Source organism: Eleginops maclovinus, chromosome 9 (genome assembly GCF_036324505.1).
Source record: "Eleginops maclovinus isolate JMC-PN-2008 ecotype Puerto Natales chromosome 9, JC_Emac_rtc_rv5, whole genome shotgun sequence".
NCBI classification, from domain to species: domain Eukaryota; kingdom Metazoa; phylum Chordata; class Actinopteri; order Perciformes; family Eleginopidae; genus Eleginops; species Eleginops maclovinus.
Genome location: NC_086357.1, coordinates 28,157,861 through 28,172,255, shown reverse-complemented (window position 1 = coordinate 28,172,255; position 14,395 = coordinate 28,157,861). Strand labels below are relative to the sequence as shown.

Sequence of the window (14,395 nt, the reverse complement as noted above, 5' to 3'; positions counted from 1 at the left end):
AAGTTACATCTGCTTTGCTAGTCTGCTAGCTTTAGCCTAAAGGGACATTGTGCAGCCCCAACCACAACGTGTGCTTACAATAAAGTTGGGACGGACACACACACACACACACACACACACACACACACACACACACACACACACACACACACACACACACACACACACACACACACACACACACACACACACACACACACACACACACACACACACACACACACACACACAACATTAACATGGTAGTATTTTTATAGTACTTTGAGTACTTTTATGATATACCTACATTTGATTGTTTTGTATTCACCTGTAAACCTTTACAGGAGGTGTACGTTGTATACAGAGATAGAGTAATGGTATCCCTTCTTTGTTTTTTCCTCAACCAGATCCCAGAGACCATGAACTCCTAAAGAGAAACCTGGTGGTCCAAAGAACGTCAAGACACAGTCATCTATCCTAGCAGCCTTCACTGCAGGATCCAAATATAAGTCAGACTCTGTGGAACAACGCGCCAAAGAACAGGCGATCGCTCTTTGGATTGGACGTACTGGTCTACCTGCTCGCACAGTTGAGGATTTCATCCTCATGATGGAGACCTTTGATAAGAGACTGACCATACCCAAAAGAACAAAAATAAACAACTTAGTTGACAAGATTTATGATGACGAAAAACCAAAGTGCAAACAGAGGCTTGCCGCAGCACGCAAAAGAACAATTGGGCTGGACATATGGACCAAAAGGGGACTTACTGCATCATTTCTGGGAATTAGTGCATGCTTTTTTTGCACTGTGGAAAACAAAGCACAGCACATATTGTTGAGACTTGACCAGATCGCCCACCCACATACTGCAGAGTGTATAAAAAACAGTGTTGACCAATGCACAGAGGACTGGGGAACACCGCAACACACAAGTCTGACAGTCATAACTGATAACAGAGCATTCAAACCTAATGAACTGGATGAATCCACCAGCTCCGAGGAGGATGAATCCTCTGAGACAAGTGACACTGAAGACTCTGTGGGGGTTGAAGACCAAAGGTAAGTTATTTCAGTATGTCCGTCACATTGAGCTGTGCTAAGTAAGAGTCTCTTATCGCTATGGTTTATTGTATTGCATGGTGTTGTTCATGGCAATCTTACTGAATTTCCTATATGCAATTAATAACGTCTCTTTTTCTCTGTGTTTTTCTCTTATCTATCTAGGTTTGGAGTCAGAGATAGGACCCCCTGTGTTGTACACACGCTGCAACTCGTGGTGAACATGATCCAGAAAGATGCAAGTGTCAACCGACTGCTAGGCAAAGTTAGAGCGCTTCTCAAGCTCTTCCGCGAGTCATCGGTGGCAACTGAGCGACTGCTGAAGCTGTGTCAACTAACTATGGTCAAAGACTACCCCACTAGATGGTCCAGCACATATCTGATGATATCACGGCTTCTTCAAATCAAGGACTCAGTAGTTCAAGTTGCGGATGGGATGAGCTGGGACTATCTACTGCCAAGTGAGGGGCAGAGGCTGACTGCTCTAAGAGATTTACTCCAACCCTTCTCTGAGCATACACAGATGCTCCAGAGCGACACAGTCTTTATCCCTTGTTGTGCCTACCCTTCTGGACCTGCAAGGTCATCTGTCTGAGTTCCCCCATGCCCAGGGTCCTAGCTTCCCTGGCAACGAAGATGAAGGTAAACATGGACAAGCGGTTCAGCTGCTTTCTTGACGACACTGACTCCAAGTTTTCACCCCTCACTGCTGCAGCATGCTTCCTCGACCTGACAGTTTCACCTGAAGCACTCCTTGAAAATGATGACGAGCGAATTCAGGCGCTTCTGGGAAAAGCAGAAGATTACATTGCTCATTTGGTGCCACCAGTTATACGGGAGGAGGAGGCTGAAGATGAGGAGCCAGAGGAGGGAGAAAGAGAATCTAAAGAGGGACCAGAGAGAAAGCGGACCAGATTCAAATTCTTGTCAAAAGCAAGCCGGCCATCCAGGTCTAGCTGCTCAAAGCCATGCGTCAAGGAGGAAATAAAGAAATTCAAGGAGCAGCTGTCACAGCCTACAAATGAAGAGACTGCCCTTGCATTTTGGGCTACACAGGGAGATTCTGTTTATCCAAGCCTCAAACCCATCGCCATGGATCTTCTGACCATGCCAGCATCTCAAGCATTTGCTGAGAGAGTCTTTAGCGTTACAGGTGACCTCAGTCGTGGCCGTCGGAATAGAGCAAGAGCCATTTTAGAGAGAAGCGCTTTCCTCAAACTGAATCGAGGTCAATAGGCTGATTTTGCTAACAGCAAGCTGTTACTATTATTAGTGCAGATAGTGATTATTATATTCAGTGTGTTCTCGTTGTGAGACAACCCCCCCTCTAATTCACGTTGTTTGTATTTATTGAATTTGCTTTAAGACCCAATACAGAATGGGTTGTCTTCTTTATTTTGTTCCAAAAACGTGTCATGTTTGTTTCATACTTCATCAAGTATGTATAACTTGCCACCTCCCTCACTGATAATGTTTGCACAAGTTAAAGGGGTTGTATGATGTCTGTTCTTACAAATAATATGCATCTTAATTGCACTGGCAGACAAGGTCAGGTTAACGTGTTCCTCATCCATCGCTCATATTTTGGGCATGTGTGTGTTCATTGCACTTAGCAAATTCTCAGAAATAAAGCCTCAATTGTTGAAGAAAGAATGTTTTTGGAGTAATGAACATTGATTCCACGGTTACCACTTTATCTGTGTGTAATGCAAAATCCTTAGAGCAGAAATATTTGCCATAAAAAGACTTTACTTATTTTAACTAAAACCGACGTCTAAAACTAGACGAAAACCTTTTTGAGTCTCGTCGACTAAAATTTGACTAAAACTAATAAGCATTTCGTCAAAAGACTAAATCTAAAAGGGCTGCCAAAAACAACACTGACACACACACACACACACACACACACACACACCTTGGCTGTCCCCCTGAACCCTTCCTCTGCAGCTGTTTGAGCCTCCATGTGTCTATAGCATGTTCCCTTCACGACCCACCACCTCGTGCCGGAGTATGAAACCCACCACCATGACATCACCTAATCAAACACAATGCTGATCGTATCTGGAGCCCACCGCCGAAGAGGTAAGGGTGTATTTTTAGCAGCTGGAGAACAAAACATAGCAGCCAGAAATAACTCTGCAGAGCACGAGGTAAGGGGGGAGACACGGCTGCAGGAAGCGCCGACAGAACACTGACACAAAGCTGCAGGTGAGACCACAGAAACAGCCAAGACTGTGAGGGAGGGGCTGGCTCAGCATCCCTTCATATAAGCAACTAATGTATAGCCTGTTGGTTAAAATGAGTGACTTGGTAAAGGAACCCCCAGATAATGTAGAAAATCAAGCCTTTTTTAAGGAGCTTATGTGGATTGAAGCGTGTTTCTAACCTTTTCTGTACACCAACCCATTAAGCAAGCAGATAATTACAAAATGAGAACAGGATACAAACACATCCTGTGAAGTATTAAGGCATCATTACAATACATCATGGAGGAATAAAGGCTAAATGTATCCTGAGATGCCTGCTAATAAAACAAACAGTACTACTTTTGGAAGAAGGGTCCCTTTGTGCTCGTAATCTGTGAGATTAGATTGAATGTTGAGAGGGTTTCCAGAGTGACGGCGGCAGTGACACTGTGCCAAAAAAGCCAAGACAATGCAATGAGACATTACATTTTAGGACAGACAACAGATCCTGAGGAAGAGTCATAGAGGAAGAGTCATAGACTGTGTCAAAGGAATAAAGGAGGGCTGTCTGGAGAGACCTGTTCTCAGTTTCTGTTCTGTTAAAACCTGATGAAACTCAAGCACTTTCCAAGGATTCATTTCCAGGATCTTGAAGCGTCTCTCATAACTTCTGAATTGTTACTCGTGCAACAAGTTCAGCATGAATAAAACCACTCTCTAAACCTTCCGACTCTGTTGTTGTTGTGAGTAAACAAGCTTGTTTCTAACAGCATTTATAAACAATCCATCTACAGTTAGAGAGACTGTATGAAGCTGGAGACCAGAGAGAGCCAGTGGTTGTTCTAGAGGACGGGACAAAGGAACAATAGACTGTTTACATCACGAGTGTGTGTGTGTGTGTGTGTGTGTGTGTGTGTGTGTGTGTGTGTGTGTGTGTGTGTGTGTGTGTGTGTGTGTGTGTGTGTGTAGAGGCTTGTGTACGATGACGAGTAACAGATCTGCTTGCTGACATTAGTCTGAAATATCAGCGGGTCTGTTGTATACACTCAGTTAGGGCTGCTAATAATTAGCTCGACAGAAGTAAAAAGCTAATGTTGGGCTATAAAGGAACTACAGCACGGTCACATGACTTCACTTCACCACCGCTAAGCTAAAGGAGGCTAATGTTGGGCTATAGAGGAACTACAGCACGGTCACATGACTTCACGTCACCACCGCTAAACTAAAGGAGGCTAATGTTGGGCTATAGAGGAACTACAGCACGGTCACATGACTTCACTTCACCACCGCTAAGCTAAAGGAGGCTAATGTTGGGCTATAGAGGAACTACAGCACGGTCACATGACTTCACGTCACCACCGCTAAGCTAAAGGAGGCTAATGTTGGGCTATAAAGGAACTACAGCACGGTCACATGACTTCACTTCACCACCGCTAAGCTAAAGGCGGCTAATGTTGGGCTATAAAGGAACTACAGCACGTCTCATTTAGACACTTGTTAGCAACCTCTGTTTTAAATTCAATCAGACCCCCCCCCCCTTTTCCTGAACTCTCTCTGAGGACGGAAACGCCTGACTCTTCTCTCTTCAGCTCCATTCATACGCTCTATCTGGGAATGCATCCATTAGGGAGTGGACACCAGTCTGGGGCTGAACATCCTCTAGGAGAAAGGTGGAGTCCTAACCCCCCCACCACCATCTCTCAGGGCTTGTTCGGGTTAATAATGAGCTCTAAGTGCTTCCCTCTGATGATGAATCAGCTGATAAGTGCTGCTTTATGTGACAGCAGAGACGCTGGAGCTGTGTATCTGCTTCATATATAAAGCAGATACACAGCCTTACTGTCTGAGGACACATCTCTCTTTGCTCTTTAATGACTTCCTGATGACTTATTAGATTTTAAACCATAGAAAGGATGAGTAACAACTCTGTTCTTATTACAAGGTGCAGAGCAGGTATGGAACCCTAACATTTTAGCACCTCCTGACCCCTGACCCCTGGTCTGGAGGTTAAGGGTTTTCTGAATGTGTTTTTGGCCTGAAATGAGTCCTGAAGCTGAAGGGATTTTAATGCTACGACCCGTTGGCTTTTTGTGGAAGAAACCAAGGAGATGCTTTATAATAATGAGGGCTTTCTGACGTGCTTAATGACTTCATTCAGTGCTTTGGAAACATACAAACATGCCACACAGAATATAAATATCACAGAGACGGGACTACAGGAAGTGTCCTCACTGAGATCTGTCCGCTCTTGTCCAAAACATTACGCAATAAGAGGATGATGCAAAGCGTCTGTCTGTGTGTGTGTGTGTGTGTGTGTGTGTGTGTGTGTGTACATTCCTCCCCACAGGTACAGAGGTGTGTTCCCTGAAGAAGATCTCTTAAAGACTTAAACCAAATGCCCTTCTTTATAAATCGAGGGTTTACAGAAGCACCTGAAGACTAATCTCAATGTCTGAGCAGCTTTGTGTGTGTGTGTGTGTGTGTGTGTGTGTGTGTGTGTGTGTGTGTGTGTGTGTGTGTGTGTGTGTGTAAAAACTGTGTTGGGCGTATGTTTAAGCTGCTTTCAGTGACTCAGTTGTAAAGAAGGTAGCGGAAAGCCTGGAGGAAATATTTCACCTCCCTAGATGTGAGTCAGAGAGCTGCGGCGGCTCAGGTGAAGTGAAGCATGCACACACAATGTATATCACAGCCGTTACTCACTATATAAACCCTGTTCCTCTTAACTTACACTGGATCAGTTGCATTATTTACTGATGAAATGACAACAGATATCTGAGCGCTGAGTAACAGGGAGGCGGAGTTTAGTATAGAAATCCTGAGTCGACTCGGACCAGAATTAGACGGTCAACGTTTCGTCCACAAAAATCTTGTAAAAACCACCAAATTCAATATTTCTTTACCGTGTATAAGCTGACAGAATTCCTGGTATTACATAAATCCTTCTAGGAGATGTATCTAATTATACTGGAGTAAGTTTGACTGATCTGTGGAATTAAATATAAAAAAATGACCAAACTATTTATGAGTTTGTCAGTAACTGGATTTCGTGATTTAATTCCACATTTCTGTCAATAATTATTTAAACGACATGATTACACCATCCTGTGTTTGCCAGAGATTTGCTCTTAGAAATAAAGAAGTAATTTATCATATGAAAGATGAAGAGTCACAGCTTTACGGGGCAAAACTCAAATAAAGCAACGTAAAATCAGCAGCTTTGATCCGTGTTTCCTCAGAGTAATGTCAGACGGAGCGGTCAGCTGGTGGCAGATCGCTCTGAAGGGATGTGTGGAGATAATCCTCAGAAAGAACAGCATCACACTCCCAAGGACACACACACAGTGACAGAAAGAGTGTGTGTGTGTGTGTGTGTGTGTGTGTGTGTGTGTGTGTGTGTGTGTGTGTGTGTGTGTGTGTGTGTGTGTGTGTGTGTGTGTGTGTGTGTGTGTGTGTGTGTGTGTGTGTGTGTGTGTTTACAGCGTGATAGTGTTTGCATTTCTAGCCAAGTCTCCGGTCTGTTCCCAGCAGATAAGCAGCAGAAACTCAGGACGGATCCTGCAGGAAACAACCTCTCTCCAACGATCCGTTTCCCTCCGCTTCACAGGAGCAGCGGCAAGAGTTCAAGACACTAACTCTACCCAAATTAGGTCACACAATCAACATGAAAACAGTTCAGGTGATGCACAATATCTTCCAATACGAGAGGCATCAAACGTCCAGAAACACTTTCAGTTTCTTAAATCTGAGCTCAAATAGACCACGTCTGGATCAGAGGTACGAGATAAAAGCTGCTTTACTTTCATCATCAATCACTGTCTGTATGAAAGTGAAACACGTCCCAGTTTCATATCCAAGCTTTAAATGTCTTTATCACACGGCTGAGTTGAATACTCAATTCTGATTGGTCAATTCAGAACATGTGACAGGTTAATACAGAGAGGTTTTGTTTCTTAGCGGAAGAAATACGATCATTTTCGATTCAATCAAATAATTTCATTATCAGGAGTCGAGTCGCTAGTGTGTTTAGTTTGTGGCCGTGTAATAAGCCACATTAACCCTTACTCAGAGGGTAATACGCTCTGCAGAACAGCTATTACATCTCACAGTTTATGGAGGACCGCTTCATACAGAATACCTTGAGCTTTATATCGTTCAATATACATTTTTCATAACGAAATAGCGGTGAAAAGTAGGCAGAAGGCGGTCGAGCATGACGTGTGAATGAGACACGAGATGTGAGGAGAGGAGCTGCTCTGGTGTGTCGGATTAAAACCAATCTGACGTGGAGCAAACTAACAGTCTGCAGATCTTGTCGAACTGAACTTGTTTCCCGAGGAGGAAACACAAGTACTCTACTCCACCAGCTCAACAGGAAGCACTCATTGGAGGACGGAGAATGAATGGAAGTAGGATCTGCTTCAACTATTCCATCACATTTCCCTTTCTGTTTCCCCTCCTCTCATCATCAGGGCATCTCTTCTCCTAAATCCTGATGAATCCTCCTTCCCTTCTCTCACACTTAAGGAAGAAGAGGTGAGGGAGAGGAGGTGTTTGGGAGAGGAGAGACTAACATTATTTAACACACAACCCTGACAGAGCCCACACGCTTCACTGATCTTCTTCCTACCGCTCTGATGATGTCTCTAGGTGTGGCCACGGCTCCTCCTGGTGGTTACTAACTGAGTGACTAGTTATTCTATCAGCTGATCGTCTCTACCCGGGGATTTGATCCTCTAAAGCCTATTAGAAATAACCCGTCTGAAGCCAGATATCAGCGCTGAGATTTATCCCGCTTGTTGGGGGGGTTTAGTGTCCACAGGAAAGTGGATTTGTCTCTAATCTAATTTCACCCACGATGCAAATCAGCTTTAAAAAGGCGTCAGATCTTTAGGTAGAGCTCACCATCAGAGCCGCTCCCGAGACAGGGTTAGGGCTCTGATCCGCTCATCATCTGACCCAATTCCTGTGATCTGTCGGGAGTAAAAATAGAGCCGCTGCTTTGTTGATTTTAGGAAGAGAGAAATCCAGATTCATCACGAGCAAGACGAGGGTTTGATTTAGGAAATGTAGACGTGAGAAATCTGGAGAAGCAATGTCTGTATATCCAGGGAACGTTACTTTAAGCATGATGTATCTGTATCTTAAGTATGAAAAGCAAATCCTGTAAATTATGGGGTTTGTATCCTGCTAGGGTCTAAGGACAGAGGGTGCCATTTGCTGTGAACCCTGTAAACCCCCTGGAAACACTTGTAATGTGTGATATTAGGCAATAAAATTCAGGGTTTTATCCAAACAGGGTCTCTTGAGTCTCCCTGTAAAATGTTAAAGTGATGCCAGACAAACAATCTCTCTGTTGGTCAGAAAGGGTTTAATGAGTCCAGAGATATGGAGGTGGGGTCAGGTGTCTGGTCAGACGGCAGAGACAGCTTACGGAGAATAAATAGGGGATGGATGTCCGGTGGGTCTGCGGGGGACGAGTGGCAGGCAGCAGGCTGACACTGAGACTGAGATTTCTGATCCTTTCTTTTACTCTCCTTTTCTCTGGAGAGGAAGTAAAGGAACCGGAGCTCTGGATCTATTTGTTGTTGGAGGTGCGATATATGACTCAGCAGCTTTCAGCCATGAACACACTAGTATTTCCCGCTTCGCTCTGATGCAGGATTTACACAGGAAAGTGGGCGGGGCTTAATTTAGTGATGTTTACTAGAAAAACCCCTGTAGACAGAATTTGATTGATTAATTGATTTATTTCCACTGAGGTGAGCGTCAACCTAGCTCTGTGCTGGTGCTGACTTGTTCAGCATGTTTCCTGGCCACTGGAAAGTCACACCAGTAATGTCCCAACGCACATTTCCCCATAAATTGACCATGTTTCGCAACACACACAGCGACGTACAGAGCGTTTCTACCCTATCACATGTTAGATGTTTCCCCTCAGTGGAAAGTTGGTGTGTGTCAGCTCACAGGACCCCCCCTGCTTAATAGCCATTTTTATAGGATTTCAATGAATTGTGCAACCCTGCAATGAATCAGCCCAGAGGAGGTCTGCTTTCTATCCGTCTAGTGGGGGATTGTGTTTTTGGGACATAGTGATGCTCTGTGGGGAGTTGCTGCACACCCGAGCAGGAGACAAGAGCCGACACGTCTCGGACAAAAAAGTGAAAGAGAAGGAGCGTTAAAAGCTGGAAGCTACAGAAAGAGAGACAAGGAATCAGAGGCCAGTGGGTGAGCCGTATTAGCAGCCAATTAACACCGCCGGCCCTCTGAAATGGCTCTGTGGTTTTTCAGGCAGAAACTCTAGTGGAAGTGTGTGTGTGTGTGTGTGTGTGTGTGTGTGTGTGTGTGTGTGTGTGTGTGTGTGTGTGTGTGTGTGTGTGTGTGTGTGTGTGTGTGTGTGTGTGTGTGTGTGTGTGTGTGTGTGAGCATCTGACACACACTGAGACACGCAGGCATGAGTTCAGCAGACAAAAATGCATTCCTCACAGACTGGCACCTTTCAATTACATCCCATCATCAACATGGGGAGGAGAGGAAGACCCTGCAGCTCCTCCACCGATAAAACGATGGCTATTAAAACACAAACGAAGACTGAAGCCGGAGTTTGACACAGAGCTTTGCATGTCTTTCTGTTCTTCACTTCAACTTCCCAACGCCGGGTCACTAGAGTTCACCTCCTCTTAACCGCCGCTCAACAAGACCGGTCACGTTATGTTGTTGAGAACTCCACAGAAATCTAATCTCAGCACTTCGATCACTCTATTGCTCAACAGATTCACTAAAAAAAACAGACAGGAATGTGCTTATAAAATGAAGTCATCTCCCAACTAGAAAAGCTGTAGTGATTTGGTGTGTTCTATAGGTGTTAGTGCATGTAAATGGTCTGCAAGGGCTAAAGTCCCTGTGCTCCCTGAAGCAGACTGTTAAAGCAGGTGTTTTATCTGTCTTTCCTCGTTAATTATTTAGCCAAAAATCACATTGTGTAATATTTTGTGAAGCAGTAATGGTCAATACTCTCTGAAACATTGATATCAGTGTATTTGGACGAATAAATTCTGATGATATAGACCTTTCTTTAGGCCTCAAAGCACTGGAACACCTTCGTTACACAGATGTATTGGGGATATAGTTCATAGAAAAGTAACAAATCATCGTTTAGCCTTCATTCCAACAGAAATAGCCTCCTGAAAGCCCAAATTAAAGCTACAAGCTGCGTCATTATCACATGAACAGACGAGCAGAGAGAGGCACTTTGATATTGAGAGGAGGCACAGCTTCAGAGTCTTTGTTTCTATCAGTGAGTCACTGCAGAGAAACACTCTCTGCATCCGGGCTGCTAAAAAAAGGACACTGACATCCAGAAAACAGAACCGATGCCGAGTGCTGCACTTAGTGCCATCTATGTGTATGTGTGTGTGTGTGTGTGTGTGTGTGTGTGTGTGTGTGTGTGTGTGTGTGTGTGTGTGTGTGTGTTGAGATGTGCAAGCCAGCAAACCATTTCTAACGTGTCGCCTCAGCTCGGAGACCTCAGCAGAATCTGAAAGGAGCCTTATTGTCAAACCGTTATTGGTTGACTCACAGCTTTGCACCCGTGTGTGTTCTTCATTCTGCTGCTGCTGCACTTCAACTTCCCTACGCCGGATCAATAGAGTCCATCTCATCTCAACTTCCTCTGGACGAGACCGGTCACGTGAGGCGTATGTGCAAATAACAGAAATGAAATCGGGACGTCTTATCAATCAAAACAACCGCTGAGCAGATTCTGTAAATCCACAGGACTCTTTAAAGTAGAGACGCTACATACTGATATATACCTGAACATCAGCAGGAGAGGACTCTTTAAAGTAGAGACTCTACATACTGATATACACCTGAACATCAGCAGGAGAGGACTCTTTAAAGTAGAGACACTACATACTGATATACACCTGAACATCAGCAGGAGAGGACTCTTTAAAGTAGAGACTCTACATACTGATATACACCTGAACATCAGCAGGAGAGGACTCTTTAAAGTAGAGACGCTACATACTGATATACACCTGAACATCAGCAGGAGAGGACTCTTTAAAGTAGAGACTCTACATACTGATATACACCTGAGCATCAGCAGGAGAGGACTCTTTAAAGTAGAGATGCTACATACTGATATACACCTGAACATCAGCAGGAGAGGACTCTTTAAAGTAGAGACGCTACATACTGATATACACCTGAACATCAGCAGGAGAGGACTCTTTAAAGTAGAGACACTACATACTGATATACACCTGAACATCAGCAGGAGAGGACTCTTTAAAGTAGAGACACTACATACCAATATACACCTGAACATCAGCAGGAGAGGACTCTTTAAAGTAGAGACACTACATACTGATATACACCTGAACATCAGCAGGAGAGGACTCTTTAAAGTAGAGACTCTACATACTGATATACACCTGAACATCAGCAGGAGAGGACTCTTTAAAGTAGAGACTCTACATACTGATATACACCTGAACATCAGCAGGAGAGGACTCTTTAAAGTAGAGATGCTACATACCTGAAAAAGTCCCTCAAAACCTCAATTAATCGCAATAGAATCATATCCCCGGTTAATGACACGGCCAGATTCCTTGCTATCACACAGTCGACATCCTGTCATCTCCATTACTGTAAACTCAGATCAGACCCCGCCTGAGGGGAGGAGGGCTGGGAGGAAGGAGGTCGATCATAAAGGGCACGGAGGAGGCTTTTTCTCCCCAGCAGAGATACTGTAGATCTGCAGCGTCCCCCATTCCGAACAGAGCAGAAAACAACACTAGCTATAGCTCTGTGATACGGCTCTGCCACACCTCTGGAGTGTGTTTATGTTAAACCCATGTAAGTTATCTCATGCATCATGTGAGAGACATTAAAGAGTAATCACAGTAGCTTTCAACTCTGATGTTGGCATCGTAATCGTATAGCGACAGAAGGTGACTTTAATAATTCACATGCTCCTCCCGGCGGATCAAAGTGTGCAGCTCGCTGAGTGCGTTGTAACTGTATACATTATCAGACAGAGGATGTAAGTGAGCATGTGGAGACCCACTAACTATTGTAATGTGAGCCTGCCCCGGTTTCTATAGCGAGTTAATGGGGTGGAATTGCTGCTCAACCTCCGGAGGCTGAAATCACTGTTTAGCAAAGCGAGAGGAACACACAAGCAGAGATGGAAAGTACATTACTCAAGCACAACTGGGAGTTATTAATGCGAGTATTTCAAATGTTGCTACTGCTACGCCAATACAATTCAGAGGTAAATAGTGTATTTTTACTCCACTACATTTATTTAATACCTTAAATTACTATGATGGTAAATATAATCCCCCTTAAATCAGACTGTAGTTCACCTGCAGTAAATCCAGCAGCTACCCTGCAGTATACAAAGCCATTCAAACTAGCTGCACCTTTACCAGCTCTGAGAACACTTTAATGATCAATCATTCTAAAACATATCAGAGATATTATTCTGAAATGGACCAATCAGACAATGACTACTTTTACTGTCGCTACTTTAAGTACATTTAGAGGAGAGTACTTTCTACTTTCACTGGAGGAACATTTAGAATACTTTCACTGTGACAGAGTATTCCTACACTCTGGTACTTCTACTTTCTACTTTCACTGGAGGAACATTTAGAATACTTTCACTGTGACAGAGTATTCCTACACTCTGGTACTTCTACTTTACTCAAGTACAAGACCTGAGTACTTCTACTTTACTCAAGTACAAGACCTGAGTACTTCTACTTTACTCAAGTACAAGACCTGAGTACTTCTACTTTACTCAAGTACAAGACCTGAGTACTTCTAGTTTACTCAAATACAAGATCTGAGTACTTGTACTTTTACTTCTCTCACCTCTGCTCATATGCAGCTTAACCTCCAGCCATGGCCCTGCAGAAGAGTCTTCCTTTCCCAAAAACACTGTCTCTCCTTTGGGGAACAGCAGGTCACATGCAGCTCCAGCACACCGTCTCAAATCACAGCCATTTAACAAACCATCCTATGATTTACTATGGCCTCTTGTCCACACACACACACACACACACACACACACACACACACACACACACACACACACACACACACACACACACACACACACACACACACACACACACACACACACACACACACACACACACACACACACACACACACACACACACAGACATGGATGAGACAGTGGAAGCTAATGCTGGCTGTTTCCGCTAACGCGTCAAACTAGCATGGTCTCAGCTAGCCTAATGAAAACACATCAAAGTAAATCACCAACACCTGTCTTTAAACACGTGGTTATCTTGTTACCTGAATGCAGAGTAAAGATATTGATCCCCGGGTCGGGCACGTTGACTGCGGCCGTCCTGCCCGGCGGTGTCCCGGTAATACTGCCCGGTTCTCGGGGTCTCCTACCCCGGTTCCCCTTCCCTTGGTGCGGTTGGGACGCGTGGGGCTGCGGCGGCTGCAGTCCTCCGGTCGATGTGCTCTCACCGACCCGTCCGACCTGCTGTCCCATCCCGGTAGTGAAGCGAGCAAACCCCCCCTGCACACCTCTGGTTCACATTCCCCTCAGAAGCTGGAGCGGCCTGGCCCGAATAGTCTTCCTTACTCCCCCCCTCCTCTCCGCTTATCTCCACGGAGCTAACGTTTGCTAGCCTGTGTTAGCTCCGTGTGCTAGCCTGTGTTAGCTCAGTGTGCTAGCCTGTGTTAGCTCGGCGGGCTAGCCTGTGTTAGCTCAGTTGGCTAGCCCGTTAGCGTCTCTCGGTGAAACCCACCCACCCTGCCTTTTAACAATCAAATCACAACCCCCTGCGTGTGACAGCGGCTGTGTTTCTCCCGGTGGTCCAGACGGTATCCGTGCTGGTATTACCGGTACCTGGCGAGCGATATTTGGCCAATTGTGGAGCTTTTTCAGGCTCGTTTTGCCGCTGTCCAGCCGCTCCGCGCCCCCTCTGACGCCGCCATCTTTACCGCAGAACACAAGATGTGTTGCAGGAGGCGGGGGTTCGGGTCCCCTGTCACCGGGATCCAGGACAGACTCTAACCGGGTCCCAACGAGCACCGGAGTCCCGAAGAGAACCGACCAGCTGTAGGGGGGGGGGGGGAAATGACACCAAAACTATTTAAAAAAGAAAACGAGTC

At 45.0% G+C, this 14,395-nt stretch overlaps 1 protein-coding gene across 1 annotated transcript in view; it reads right to left on the bottom strand.

Moving 5' to 3' along the window:
* The window catches only part of abl2 (c-abl oncogene 2, non-receptor tyrosine kinase), a 35,789-nt gene extending 21,472 nt beyond the window's left edge, over nt 1-14,317 (bottom strand). Inside the window, 1 exon segment of the mRNA XM_063891598.1 lies at nt 13,562-14,317. Coding sequence (XP_063747668.1) covers nt 13,562-13,769 — 208 coding nt within the window. The 5' untranslated portion in view covers nt 13,770-14,317.
* Between the last annotated feature and the right edge of the window lie 78 nt (nt 14,318-14,395).